The sequence below is a fragment of the Bombus bifarius genome, unplaced genomic scaffold, assembly GCF_011952205.1.
Source record: "Bombus bifarius isolate JDL3187 unplaced genomic scaffold, Bbif_JDL3187 scf7180000008546, whole genome shotgun sequence".
Taxonomy (NCBI): Eukaryota; Metazoa; Arthropoda; class Insecta; order Hymenoptera; family Apidae; genus Bombus; species Bombus bifarius.
Window position 1 is genome coordinate 154,975 of NW_022884719.1, and position 14,248 is coordinate 169,222.

A 14,248-nucleotide genomic window follows, 5' to 3' on the forward strand; every position below is an offset into this window, starting at 1 on the left:
TGCTCAAATACAAAAGAAATAGAAATGGAAATAATACAAGAAGACGACGTAAAGAGCAATACCAACAAGGATCTACCACAACATAACGAAAGCTGGAAGACTGTAACTCCCAGCAAAAAAAGAAAAATAAACGCAAACACAAACGATAGGAGGACCACAGAAACAGAAAGACAGCAATGGCTACAGGAAATTCCCACACAAAACTCCTTCAGCTCGCTGACAGAAGAGATGGACACAGACCCTACAGAAAAACCGAGAACACACACGCCTAAGCCACCGCCAATCTACATAGACGCAAAAATAATAGACCCCCTCATTGATCTGCTAAACAGCACGGCAGGAAAAGAAAACTACACTATCAAACAGCTCAAACTGGACCAGGTAAAAGTACAAACCAATACCCCAGAAACCTACAGAAAAGTAACTAAAGCGCTAAAGGAAAAAAACGCTGGATATCACATTTACCAATCCAAATCCGACAAGAGCTACAAAGCGGTAATCAGAGGTCTACACCCTAAAACAAATACAAACAAAATATGCGAGCAATTGGCCAAGATCGGACACCAGGTAAGAACGATCAACAACATAACCAGATTTGACACTAAGCAGCCACTACCTCTATTCCTAATAGAGCTAGAACCGAAAAGCAACAACAAAGAAATATTTGAAATTAAAAAAATCTCAAACACAATAATCACAGTCGAGCCACCCAGACACAAAAAAGACATACATACGGTGTCAACAATACGGAAACACAAAAAACTACTGCAACAGAAAGCCGGCGTATGTCAAATGCGCAGGAAAGCACCTAACAATGAACTGTCCACACACGGGAAAAATAAATTGTTTTTTTTTCTTTATTTATTTGGATTTTAGAATTTGTTCAGTAGGACATTTGGTAAAATATTATAGCGGTATGCTAATATAACATGTGGGTGGCTACCCCCAGCGGGGTACCATCATCGTGTTTGTTAGGTTATGTCTTTTGTGAGATCTGTTGGGTGTTTCCTTTTTAATCTCCTTTTTATGCTTGATGTGTCTACCGTTTCCGCTGCCAGCCGATTTGGGTGCGATGCTATTCTTTCTCCGTACCTTCTTGCACTTTTGTTGATCACCTCCTTGACCGTTGGTATTCTAAGGTCTTTCCGTATGTCCTCGTTTCTAACGTACCATGGGGCATTTACTATTGTTCTAAGAATTTTAGCTTGGATTGCCTCTATTTTGGTTATATGGTTCATTGCTGCTGATCCCCATAGTACTATCCCGTACGTCCAGATTGGTTTTATGACCATTTTATATATTTTTAGTTCGCTTTCTATGCTTAGTTTGGATTTTCGACTTGTTAGCCAGTACATTTGTCTCATTGCCATCTGTAGTTTGTCTATTGTTGCTTTAATATGCTGTTTCCATGTGAGTCGTGAATCTAAGTGGAGTCCTAGGTATTTGACTTGCCTTGTTTGTATTATGTGTGTGCCGTTTAGTACAATGTTTGGTGGTTTCTGTTCTCGCAGTGTGAATGTAATGTGTTTGCATTTTTCGGGGTTTGCTTTAATTTGTTTTGCTTGAAGCCACTTTTCTATTTTTGTGATATGTTCTTGTAGTAATGTAACTGCTGTTGCAGGGTTAGTGTGCCTGATTAGTGCAGCTGTGTCATCCGCGAATGTCAGTATTTTGCTATTGTTAGTTGTTGGTATGTTGGCCGTGTATAATGTGTATAGAATTGGTCCTAGGACGCTTCCTTGCGGAACTCCTGCCTTGATTTCCTTAACTTCCGAGTGTGTGTTTTTGATTTTTACTAGGAAGCTTCTGCTGCTCAAGTATGATTTGATTAATTGGTATATCTGCCCCTGGAACTGTTTCCTGATTGATTGAAGTAGGCTAGTGTGGTTTATTTTATCGAATGCTTTTTCGATGTCCATAAAGAGTGCCGTGCAGTATTGTTTTGTTTCCAGCGCCTGTAGGATTTCACTGACGAGTCTGTGCGTTTGTTCTATTGTGGAGTGTTTGTTTCTGAATCCGAATTGGTGATCCGGTATTAGTTGATTCTTCTCTATTATGGGTTTTATTCGGTCGTAAATTACTTTCTCTAGTATCTTAGAGAACACCGGAAGTAGTGAGATTGGTCGGTAGGATTTGGTTTCGTGTGGGTCCTTGCCCGGTTTGGGTGTCATTATGATTTGTGCCAGTTTCCAAGTTTTTGGAAAGTATTGTATTCTTAGCGTTGCGTTAACTATTATTGTGATTTGTCTTATCGCTTTTGGCGGTAGGTTTTTCAAGATTTTGTCCTTAATTAGGTCGATTTCTGGTGCTTTATTATCTTTTGTTTTTTCAATTATGTTTCTGATTTCTTGTGCTGTTGCTTTGGGTATGGTGTAGTGATTGTCAGTTGGTGTACTAGTAGTTAGCGTATCCTCGTCCGTATGACTATTGTGGTTGCTGTTGTTGATGTTGTGTGGGGTGAATGTGTTGCATAGGTGGTTGGAAAATTCTTCAGCTTGCACTTCGTTGCTTCTTGTCCATGTGTTGTCTGCTCTTCTGATTGCTGGTATCATTTCTGTTGTCTTCTTTATTTTTTTTTGTGGCTTTTCATAGGGAGTAGTTGTAGTTCTCGTGTGCAGATAGCGACTCGATGAACCGTGTGAACTCGTTGTTGTTGTGCTCTTTTATTTTGTTTTTTATTTCTTTTGAGTGTTTGTTTAGGTGTTTTTTGTTTTCTTTTGTTCTGTGTTTTTGCCATTTTGCTTTCGCTTTTCTTTTTTCTTTAATTTTTTCGAGGATGTCTAGTGGAACTGCTTTTGTTTGTCTGTTGGTTGTTTCAGGTATAGTGGTTGCCCTTGCTGCTTCTTGGATAGTTTCTGTGAGTGTTGTTACTGCTTGATCGATGTGTTCAGGTATTTTCAGTGGGATGTTGCAGCTGATTTTGCTCTCTATTATTTCTTTGAATATTTGCCATTTGGTGGTTTTATTGCATAGCTTCTCTGTGCTGCTGTAAAGTATTGGTTTGTTTCTGTACGTAATTATTATGGGCGTATGGTCGAAGGTAAGTTCGAGGCTAGGTGCTATGTTTAGTTTATTTGCGTTTAGTCCCTTTGTAACTGCAAAGTCTAGCAGGTCAGGTATTTTGCTCAGGTCTGTCGGCCAGTATGTCGATCTTCCTGTGGATAATATGTTGAGGTTATTATTTCTAATGTATTTTTTCAAGGTTCTGCCTCGAGGTGTGCTGATTCTTGATCCCCATAGTGTGTGCTTTGAGTTATAGTTCCCCGCTGCAATATACTTGTCACCTAAGTGTCGGAAGTAGTCTTCCCACATTTGCGTTGTGATTTTGTGTCGCTGTGGTACATATACTGCTGACAGCTGTAAATAGTTGCTGCTAGTTTGTACTGTAACGGTGGTTGCTTGGATATATTCCTTACAAATTTGGCTTCATAAATGGTGTTTAATGTCGTTTCTTATTATTACTGCGGTCCCTCCGTGTGCTTTTCCTGAAAGATGCTTGGTATCATATATGGTGTAGTACGGTATTTTTAAATAGCTTTTTATAGTGAAGTGTGTTTCTGATACGAGTAGTATGACAATATTATTGTTGTACAGGAATGTTTTAGTTTCTAGGGCCCTTTGTTGTAGGCCGTTAGAATTCCAGGTTGCTATTTTAAGTGTTTCCATTTTTATTTTTTGCTTAGCATCTTTGTAAGTAGTTGTAGCATGAGCGTGATTTGTTGCGTTTGCTGTCTAAGGACTGCGTTTTGTTCACTTATCATTTTTGCTAGCATTTCCGTGTTTGAATCACCCATCCCATTGAAAACACCTGAACACATCGAACAAGCAGTAGCAACACTTACAGAAAAAATTAGAGAAAAAAGAAAAGCGAAAGCAAAATGGCAAAAACATAGATCAAAAGAAAACAAAAAACACCTAAATAAACTTGCAAAGGAAATAAAAAACAAAATAAAAGAACACAATAACAACGAGTTCACAAAATTCATAGTGTCACTACCTGCGCACGAGAACTCCAACTACTCCCTATGGAAAGCCACAAAAAAAAAAAAAAAAAATAAAGAAGCCAATAAAACTAGTCCCAGAAATTAGAAAAGCAGATAATACATGGGCAAGAAGCAACGAAGAAAAAGCTGAAGAATTTTCCAACCACCTAAGCAACACATTTACACCACATAGTATCAACAATAGCAACCGCAATTGTCATACCGACGAGGATGCGTTAACCACTAGTACCTCAACTGACAAACACTACACCATACCCAAAACAACAGCACAAAAAATTAGAAACATAATTGAAAAAACAAAAAATAATGAAGCACCAGGAATCGACCTAATCAATGGTAAAATCTTGAAACACCTTCCTCCAAAAGCGATACGACTAATCACAATAATTTACAATGCAATATTAAGAATCCAATACTATCCTAAACTATGGAAACTAGCACAGATCATAATGTTACCCAAACCAGGAAAAGACCCACAACAAACAGCATCACTACTTCCCGTGTTTTCCAAAATACTAGAAAAAATAATTTACGCCCGCTTAAAACCAATAGTATAGAAGGAAAAATTAATACCAGATTACCAATTTGGATTCAGAAACAAACACTCCACAATAGAGCAAATACACAGACTCACAAATGAAATAATACCAGCATTAGAAAACAAACAATATTTCACAGCCCTCTTTATGGACATCGAGAAAGCATTTGACAAAATAAACCACGAAAGTCTACTTCAATCAATCAGAAAACAATTCCCGGAGCAGATATACCATTTAATTAAATCTTACTTAAGCAGCAGAACCTTCGTAGTAAAAATTAAAGACACCTACTCTGAGGCAGGGGTTCCGCAAGGAAGCGTCTTAGGACCAATTCTATACACACTATACACGGCCAACATACCAACAACTACCAATAGCAAAATACTGACATTTGCGGACGACACAGCTGTACTAATCAGGCACACTAACCCTGCAACAGCAGTTACATTACTACAAGAACATGTCACAAAAATAGAAAAGTGGCTTCAAGCAAAACAAATTAAAGCAAACCCCGAAAAATGCAAACACATTACATTCACACTGCGAAAACAGAAACCACCAAACATTGTACTAAACGGCACACACATAATACAAACAAGGCAAGTCAAATACCTAGGACTCCACTTAGATTCACGACTTACATGGAAACAGCATATTAAAGCAACAATAGACAAACTACAGATGGCAAGGAGACAAATGTACTGGCTAACAAGTCGAAAATCCAAACTAAGCATAGAAAACAAACTAAAAATATATAAAATGGTCATAAAACCAATCTGGACGTACGGGATAGTACTATGGGGAACAGCAGCAATGAACCATATAACCAAAATAGAGGCAATCTAAGCTAAAATTCTTAGAACAATAGTAAATGCCCCATGGTACGTTAGAAACGAGGACATACAGAAAGACCTTAGAATACCAACGGTCAAGGAAGAGATTAGCAGATTCGCAAGAAGGTACAGAGAAAGGATAGCAACGCATCCGAACCGGTTGGCAGCGGAAACGTTCAACACAAGCATAGGAAGAAGACTAAAAAAGAAACACCCAGCAGATCTCATAAAGGATATATCTTAACAAACACGAAGATGGTACCCTATTGGGGGTAGCCACCCACATGATAATCAAACAGCTAAAAAATTCTACCAAATGTACAAATTGGACAAATTGTGAATGTGAAATATTAAATAAAAAAAATATAATAATAGTGGACGTGCAGATAAATGAATTCAATGACCAGAAATTTATTTAGTCGATTACTAACTAAAATTTTGTTAGAAGGAATGAAACACGTTTGAACAGACTAATGAATTACAATCGTCGCAACGTAATAAACTGTAGAGGACGAAAGAGAGGCATTGGTCTTTTCGACGTCGGTATTTCAGATAATGTCACATCCATCCTATCTTTAGTCGATAGTGCTACCGACGAGATACAGACGAAGTAGAAACGAGATCGATCATTAGGATATCGGATAATTTGCAAAATGTGGAATAAGAAAAAAAAGAATTGCACGTCTATTCTGTACTTTGTCCGTCTTTCAATTCAATCGTTAAAATATAGACCGTCTATAATAGAATATAATTCCTATATTTGTCGTAATAAATGGCAGAAAACGTGAGAAAGATTGATTTTTTCGAGGTCGGTATTTCAGAACGCGATATACCAAATCCCTCATAGTGTCAGGTCAAATCAGATCAATCCTGTATTTAATCAATGCATAATGTCACAAATATCTATTCTGTATTTAATCAACGATACAGCAAATTATTGATTCATTAAAATAATTTAATAATTCAGTAGAAGGAATAATTTTATTCCACTTATGTATGTGTGCTAGAGCTGCCAAAAGAACTCGTAAAAACGTACTTCCTTTCCTTCCTTATCCTCTTCATCCATATAAAGTGCCGATTAATTCATTTCAAACGTGATGACTTAAGTAAAAATAAAACCCATTGAAATAATTGTCGATATTTGACGGAACACTTTTATGCACCTTAATTAAAGTATTGCTTCTTTCAAAAGACCAAAGATTATATCGGATTATAATAAACTTTGTCAATGATAGTTACGAATTCGCAATACTAAGAGCTTGACATTCGACCCTTTTAGATTTGGGCACCTGCCATCGGATCAGAATTGACTAGCTTCAATGTTAACATTCGCAATGACGATGCGGATTTTCTTAGCGAATCAGTTTAGCGCTAACTACTAGCCTTGGATGCATACTTGATCTAACAGTCGGACAAGTATTGTTTATATTAGAAGTGTCTTTTTGATCTTTTTTCTTCAAAGTAATAACATGATAGACTAAATCGTATTCTATAATATAAATATTAAATTGTATGTTATATATTTTGGTGTAAAATTGTTTAAAATCATTAATTAAGTAAATCAGTACTTTAAATACTCGTGTACAGTTGGTAAATCGGTATAACACATGTACGGTGAACTCGTTCGTTGAGTGTATTCGTTCGATATGATTAAAAAGTGAATTTACCTTTCTCATACGATAAGTGCATGAATACAATTCAAAACTTGACTGCAAAATGATTAAAGTATGAAAAATAGATCTGTTATATTTTCTGTATGCGATTGTTACAGGCAACAGTTGGTTTAATACATTTTGTGCAATAACATAACAAGTATACAACATTGACATTAATAAACAATTACTTGTTAAAGGGAGAGATTGAAAATTGATTTTCATGAGTTGGAAAAATTAATGGCCACATATCAGCGATGGTAAATTGAATTGAAGTTTCTGTAGTAATTACCTTAATTAAAACGTGGAATTTATTTCGTTTGACGTGTTCACAAGTAACGTGTAATAAATTTCGACGCTTTCGATTGAACGTTCTTTTACGTACATTGGACCCGTGCGAGGTAAGATATATTTAATGTTAATGCACTTTATGCGTAAAGTGGCAGACAATGGTAAAAGTGCAATGGTAATTTTTAATATTTTAACATTGCACTTTAAACATTGCACATAACACATATAATATACTATGTCTTTAATTATCGCAATTATATAAAATTGTTTGTCAGTCATAAAAATGTTCTTACAACGAATAACGCTATTTCATATTTTTATAACGACATAAAAGATAAATTTGTATATTGATACTTATTTACAGGCTTAAATAATACAGTTAGTTCCAAGAATTATGTCGATTAACATATTCACAATTTTCCATAAATTTTCTTCGACTACTTTCTGGTACTTGTTTCATCCGACACTGCGCTCTCTTGTATATTTTCGTCATATGCTTATTTTCGAGTTCTATCTTCGTAAAGTTCATTGACTAGATTTCTTTGCAGTATCTTGAATTTTTATTAAATTTACAGAGAATAAACCTCTTCGAATTAGTTTTATTATTTAAATTTGGATTAGTTTTAATCTATTTCGATTAAAGATTAGTTTCAATCTATATCTATTATTTAATGTCGCATGCTTCTTTCGAACATAGATATTTTTAGACCGCTCCCTCGAGGTACAACGAGCGACCGTCAGACAATCTGTTAGACACAATGTTGACGCTTCGCGCACGTGTCAAACAGCACAAAACTTGCAGACGAAATGAAATGTTTTCGTTATCATATCGATGACTGACTCACCACTGAAATAATTCGGTTAAACAAACGGTGTTCATAAATCACACGCGCGAATAGTTGGTCTGATTGTTTTTTCTTTTTCTTCTTTTTATTAAATAATCACTAGAAGACTACATCAAATTTTTAATTTAACAGTTAATGTAATTAACAGATAATTATATAAAAATTAATTTTTAATTATCATTTAGTATGGTCATAATGTAGATCTATTCTAAATATAAACTAAAACTTATATATGTTGTTTGTAAATGTGTTTCAAGGGAAACGGGGAAAGCGTTTAAAGCGGGGAATGGAAATCTGGAGGATTTATTTCAGTAGATGACAAAACAAATTTGAACAACTAAGATAACAAAAATTTTGAGTATAAAATATCCACAATGCATTCACTCTGATATTTAGTAAGTGAAACGAATCTCTGTCTGGGTCCTGCGTCTTTTAGTTGCGTTTAAAAAAATATGAACTGAAATCAACATCTAATTGTAGAATAAAATAAAATATCAAATTAGACTGAAATTATCAAATTAAACTATCAATAAAATATCAAATTAAACTGAAATAAAATAGCTGAATGATTCTACTGTCGCTTAATATTGGAGTAAATTTGATATTGAATGAAACGTCTAATAAAATAAAAATGTCGTCATAGTAAACTGTCATATTTATTTAAAAAAAATCGACTGCTTTCGCTTTCTTACTGCTACTCTCATTCATCAATTTTATCCATTTATAGAATCTACGCCCGAGATACTATGTAAACTTGGTGGTAATTTACAAAATTAATCCAAGAACAACTTCCGTTAGCAATTTATCAGTAAATAATACCTAATCTAAGAGTACAATTGCGAGCATACCGAGAAGGCTTGTATAAATTGTATATTTACTCAGATGGCGGTTATACCGATGACCAAAGTTATATTTAACGGCATCGCTGCATACTGGCGCAAATGCCAAAACTACTCAGCATTATTTACAGTGCATAAAGCAAACCGTTTAAACACCTCTCAACGTTTGTACAGTTTCTTCCACTTTCTTCTATAAACGTCCTTATGCGATATCCAGTTTGCATTAAAATCAAACAGCATTATTAAAATTATAGATTTAGCGAAGTAAATTAAATATTTTTAATTCTTATTTAAACTTGTATTTAATAAAATGCTCTGTTTAGTGGAAGTTTCATTAGAATTAATAATCGAATACTAATTTCTTAAATCGAAAAGAATTATTAAACTTGCCAATTTAGTTAAGCAAATATTTAAAGCTTTTAATTTTATTTTAATTCGTATTTTTACAAAATATAATGAAATATTCTGTTAAGCAAAATTTATTCTATTTACACATTAATCTACATGTTTCGTATCTATTCGCAGTGATCCAGAATGGATTTCATATCAATAATTCTTCTACCAAAAAAAGATTGTAAAACGATTATCAATTGAAAAATTATTATAAAAGTATTATTATATATGAGGAGAATGTTTTACTCCATTATACGTTTGTTCCATAACGCCTGAGGTATTTACCTATCTAAGAATAATAATTCAACAAATTTCACCGAATTCTATTCCTATTCATTAACTACGTTAAATACGGTTATTTAACGTATGGCTAATTATCGTATGGTTACGATCATTATTGGTAATTTATATTGATAGATTAATGAAAGTGAAGTAACAATGAAAAGAAAGAAATTACTATTGCTACGACAAGCTTACTTCCATTACGAAACTGGTAAATAGCGAATGAAAGAAGGATGACAGTCTCGTACCAGTATCAAGTGGCAAACTCTACCAGAGGTGGATTCACCAGGCTTCTTTTTATGTGGAGAGGATCACTGTATAAGCTCATCTATAGAGAATTACTCTTATTCCTGATACTCTTTGCAGCAATCTCCACTGTTTACCGTCACATACTCAGTATCAAACTGAAAAGGTTCGAAATTCAATTATTAATATGATTTCGATTAAATAACGATCGGATGTAATGCTCTATAACTTTTATATATTATTAATATTTGTAACAGTTAAATTTTTATATTTAAGGGAGAAATTGCACGTGTATAATGTATAACAATAGGATATACATACACACATATATAATAAATAAATAATTGATGTAACAATTAATTATTAAATATATCGTTTCATTTCTAGAGAATTCGAAAAGATTGTCATTTATTGCGATAATTTTATTAATTTAATTCCATTAAGTTTCGTTCTTGGATTCTACGTATCTTACGTTGCTCAAAGATGGTGGCAACAATATCAAGCGATACCTTGGCCCGATAAGTAAGTCTGGAGAATAAATATTCAATGGAACAATGAAACGTTTAATATCGATAACTGTTATTAATAGGGTAATGCATTTAATTGCTTTGTACGTTACTGGAAACGACGAATACGCTCGTACACTTCGAAGAGCTCTGATGCGCTACTTGAACCTTTCCCTGATACTTGTTTTACGTTCGATCAGTTCGGCGGTGAAAAAACGATTCCCAACGCTCGATCACGTCGTTGATTCTGGTAAAGTTTTCTTTCAACGTGAACGTACTAATTTTAACCCGTAGTATGCATTCCCACGAAAGCGTATTATATACGTTACTCACTTCGAAGAAAGACTAACAAGGCACAAATCGTGATGAAATGGAATTACGAAAACTGATAACAGAAAATCTTTACGAACGGCAGTAAAAATCATAATCATTGAATTTGGATTAAAAACTTATTCTAACAAAGGTGAATCCGTTTTTCGGTTACTTGTATATACCATATACATACATGTGCATTTGTTTTGCAATTATTTAAAAATTATTTCCATAGTAGAAGGTTATAATATTACACGATGTTTGGAAATAATATATTTCTTGTTAATATGTAGGAGTCCAGTAAATTACAGCAGTTCTTTCAAATAAAATCGGCTTTTAGTACCAATGATGATATTAATACAATGGATATTATACGAATAATACAATAAACATCTGATTGCAGGTTTTATGACAGCGTTTGAATTGGATTTATTTTTGGCAGTACCAAGCTTAGAATTCAACACTTATTGGATCCCTTGCACATGGTTTATCAACCTTCTAAAAGAAGCGCGTCATAATCACAGAATTCCCGATCCTCAGGGATTAAAATTAATTATGGAGGTATGATATCATGTCGCAGCATCAAGTTGCGATTGCAAAAGGAATTTACAATTTACTTGATACAACTCGTATCAACGAATCAAATATTTCGAAAAATCTAATTTGTTACCATGCTAGTAAAAGATAATAATCGTTACAGGAATTCAGCGAATTTCGTACAAAATGTGGCCTTTTATGGAGCTACGATTGGATATCAATTCCGTTAGTTTACACGCAAGTAGTGACATTGGCGACGTACAGTTTCTTTGCCGTGGCTTTAATAGCTCGTCAGTACATCGATGGTAAAGAAAAGCAATTCCAGCTGCAGATTGACATTTACATACCTGTTTTTACTCTGCTACAATTTTTCTTTTTCATGGGCTTGTTAAAGGTACATACAACTTTTCCTATAACGAGAAAGATAACAAATTGTCAAAACAATAATTATACTTCGATAGGTAGCGGAACAATTAATTAATCCTTTTGGCGATGACGACGAAGATTTCGAATTAAATTGGATAATTGATCGCCATACAAAAGTAATTAAGCTTCTTTATATATCGATGTCTAAGATTTATTTTACAAATATCTTCTGAAATATTTTCGAATCGTACAGTTTTAGTTTCCCCATTTATTTTATATATCAGGTATCATACCTTGGAGTAGATACCCTTATGAATCGTTGTCCACCATTGGTCAAAGATATTTACTATGACGCTGAAAATCTAATTTTACCATACACTGAAGCAGCGGCTGCTTACAAAAAGAAAACTTATCGCGGTAGTGTGGCACACATGACGTTAGTATCCTTAAAAGGTTTTAATTAATGTATGGAAATTATTATGGCAGGAGGTACTTTCAAAATTGATGTTCATCTTTTGACGTTTAGCGTTCCCGAGGAAAAGCAAACTATGTTTCTACCAGATGTTATAGAAGAGGACGAAGAGGACGTAAAACCGTCACATCACACATCAACGATGAGTTTAGCTACTCATCCTAATGACAGCCCACCGTGTGAAAGGCGGTAAGATTATAATGTATAATGTATTCGCGTAATTTCTTTAATTATTCTCCATATTCTTTTTAAATATTATTCAAGCAATTGTTTTTATTAAATAATTTAAGAATTCTTAATTAAAACTAAAATTCAATGAAATTATATGCATACCAATTTCAACATGTATAACAAAGGAATCTTAAAAATCAAATTCCAGGAACGAATATATAATACAATAATTTGTATTGCGAAATCGTGTGAAAACGTAGTTAATGAAATGATGTTTTGTTAAGTTAAACTCGTTTGTTTCAGCCAGATCAGCCCGCGCCCTGAAACACCTACGAAAATTGATCAAACTTGTCCTGAGACAATTTTACAGTTTGATATTCAGGAACCATCGGTCCACGCCGACCAAATAGAACAAAAAGCGAAAAATATAGCAGACACTATAAAGAAATTTTCATCTTTAGGAAAGTATTCGTTGCCACGAATTGATTCAAGCCGAAAGCCATTTTTCACATTAACAAAAAGTCCTAAGTTGGTTATACAACCTTGGCCGAGTACGTCCAATTTATCAATACCCTCGAGACAAATCATAGACACACCTTCCGTTTACATGGATAATCTAAATCCATGGAGAGATTATAGTCCAAAAGTTGCACTACCATACTCGTTTGATGTTGGTGGTTCGGAACATTCCCCGGAAGAGGAAGGGCAATACGACTTCGAAAGTGTACATCCATCAGACGATACTGCTATAAACCCAAGTGACAGTCCTCATTCAGATACATGCCAGTTACAGTGCCAACATTACGGTACTTCTTATTTAACGCTGCCAGAAACACCTTTGTCAATCCCGTCGAAAGCAACGATGCCGAAAAATAGAAGCCCCAAGTTTCTTGTAAGAAGACATAAATCAATGGGGACAGGTAGAAAGAAAGGTATTCAATGGAAACGGATCGTGAAAACTACTAAGAAAAATACACCAGACGGTATGCCGAAAACCGAACGAAGCTTAACTCGTTCGAGGGACTCGCCAAATTTAAAATTAAAAGAAACATCGCCGAATACAAACAAAGACGATATATCTGATACAGACACATCGGGCGAAGAAGGATGAGTCTAAAGATTGTAATTACACATCTATGTGATAATTATTAAGGAATATAAAATAATGCGTTATATAAAAGTATTTATCAGTATAAAATGGCGTCTTGTATTCTTCATTTGGTGGCGCACACACCGCACATCAGTCTATTTGCCCTATATCAACACTAGTCCTAGTCAGTTACGATGCAATTGCAGTTTTACATATTGTGACTGAAATATTCAAATCAACGTATCTCCAGTGCTATTGAAGATATGTAGATACTTGGATGCGCGTTATACTCCTCAGCTGATGTTATTCCAGTTTTGCATATTAAAGCTGAAATATTTAAATCAACGTATCTCCGCAACTATTTGAGATATATAGACACTTCGATACGCTCTATGCTCCATAGTTGGTGCCACAAACATGTCACACCAGTCAGTCTACCTTATATCAACAATAGCCCCCGTCAAATCCGAAGTAATTGCAGTTTTGCAAACGAGTTATACACCCCTTTTGATACCTCATACAACGCACAATAATCGGTTTACTCTTTATGCATCCTAGTCCTTGCCAGTCTGCTCACAACAACAGTTCACTAGATTGGTGTTGAATTATTTAAATCAACGAATCTCCGCTGCAATTTGAGATATGTAAACACTTCGATGCGCGCCGCACTCACATTCTTGTGGCGCATACAGCGCACATCAAGCGGTTTAATCTATATTAACACTGGGCCTCGTCAAATCTTATGAACTTGCAGTTTTACATATTGAAGCTGAAATATTTAAATAAACGTATCTCCGCTGCTGTTGGACATATGTAGGCATTTCGATGCGCGTTATACACCTCATTTACTGCCGCATTCAGCGAATATTC

At 34.7% G+C, this 14,248-nt stretch overlaps 1 protein-coding gene across 9 annotated transcripts; it reads left to right on the plus strand.

Moving 5' to 3' along the window:
• Positions 1-1,390: 1,390 nt before the first annotated feature.
• Positions 1,391-13,934, plus strand: LOC117213239 (bestrophin-4-like). Of its 9 annotated transcripts, XM_033458605.1 has the most exons (15): positions 1,391-1,402; positions 6,942-7,033; positions 7,148-7,429; positions 8,422-8,559; positions 8,892-9,167; positions 9,529-9,673; positions 9,814-10,090; positions 10,312-10,446; positions 10,514-10,680; positions 11,146-11,303; positions 11,443-11,673; positions 11,741-11,821; positions 11,930-12,081; positions 12,172-12,306; positions 12,592-13,934. In XM_033458605.1, the coding sequence occupies exons 7-15, from the start codon at positions 9,912-9,914 to the stop codon at positions 13,397-13,399; spliced, it is 2,046 nt and encodes a 681-aa protein (XP_033314496.1). In that variant the 5' UTR covers positions 1,391-1,402; positions 6,942-7,033; positions 7,148-7,429; positions 8,422-8,559; positions 8,892-9,167; positions 9,529-9,673; positions 9,814-9,911; the 3' UTR covers positions 13,400-13,934. The 9 variants fall into 9 exon arrangements, with proteins under 9 accessions (XP_033314496.1, XP_033314501.1, XP_033314499.1 ...); XM_033458610.1 differs by lacking the exons at positions 1,391-1,402; positions 6,942-7,033 and adding an exon at positions 6,722-6,886; XM_033458608.1 differs by lacking the exon at positions 1,391-1,402 and having other exon boundaries at positions 6,895-7,153; positions 7,229-7,429.
• The last annotated feature ends 314 nt before the right edge of the window (positions 13,935-14,248 follow it).

Excerpts from the sequence above, each read along its gene's own strand:
- LOC117213239 (XM_033458605.1), top strand. The coding sequence starts at position 9,912 with ATGACAGTCTCGTACCAGTATCAAGTGGCAAACTCTACCAGAGGTGGA. Across the intron at positions 10,447-10,513 it reads GCGATACCTTGGCCCGATAA|GGTAATGCATTTAATTGCTT; the intron begins GTAAGTCTGGAG and ends TGTTATTAATAG. Across the intron at positions 12,307-12,591 it reads AGCCCACCGTGTGAAAGGCG|CCAGATCAGCCCGCGCCCTG; the intron begins GTAAGATTATAA and ends CGTTTGTTTCAG.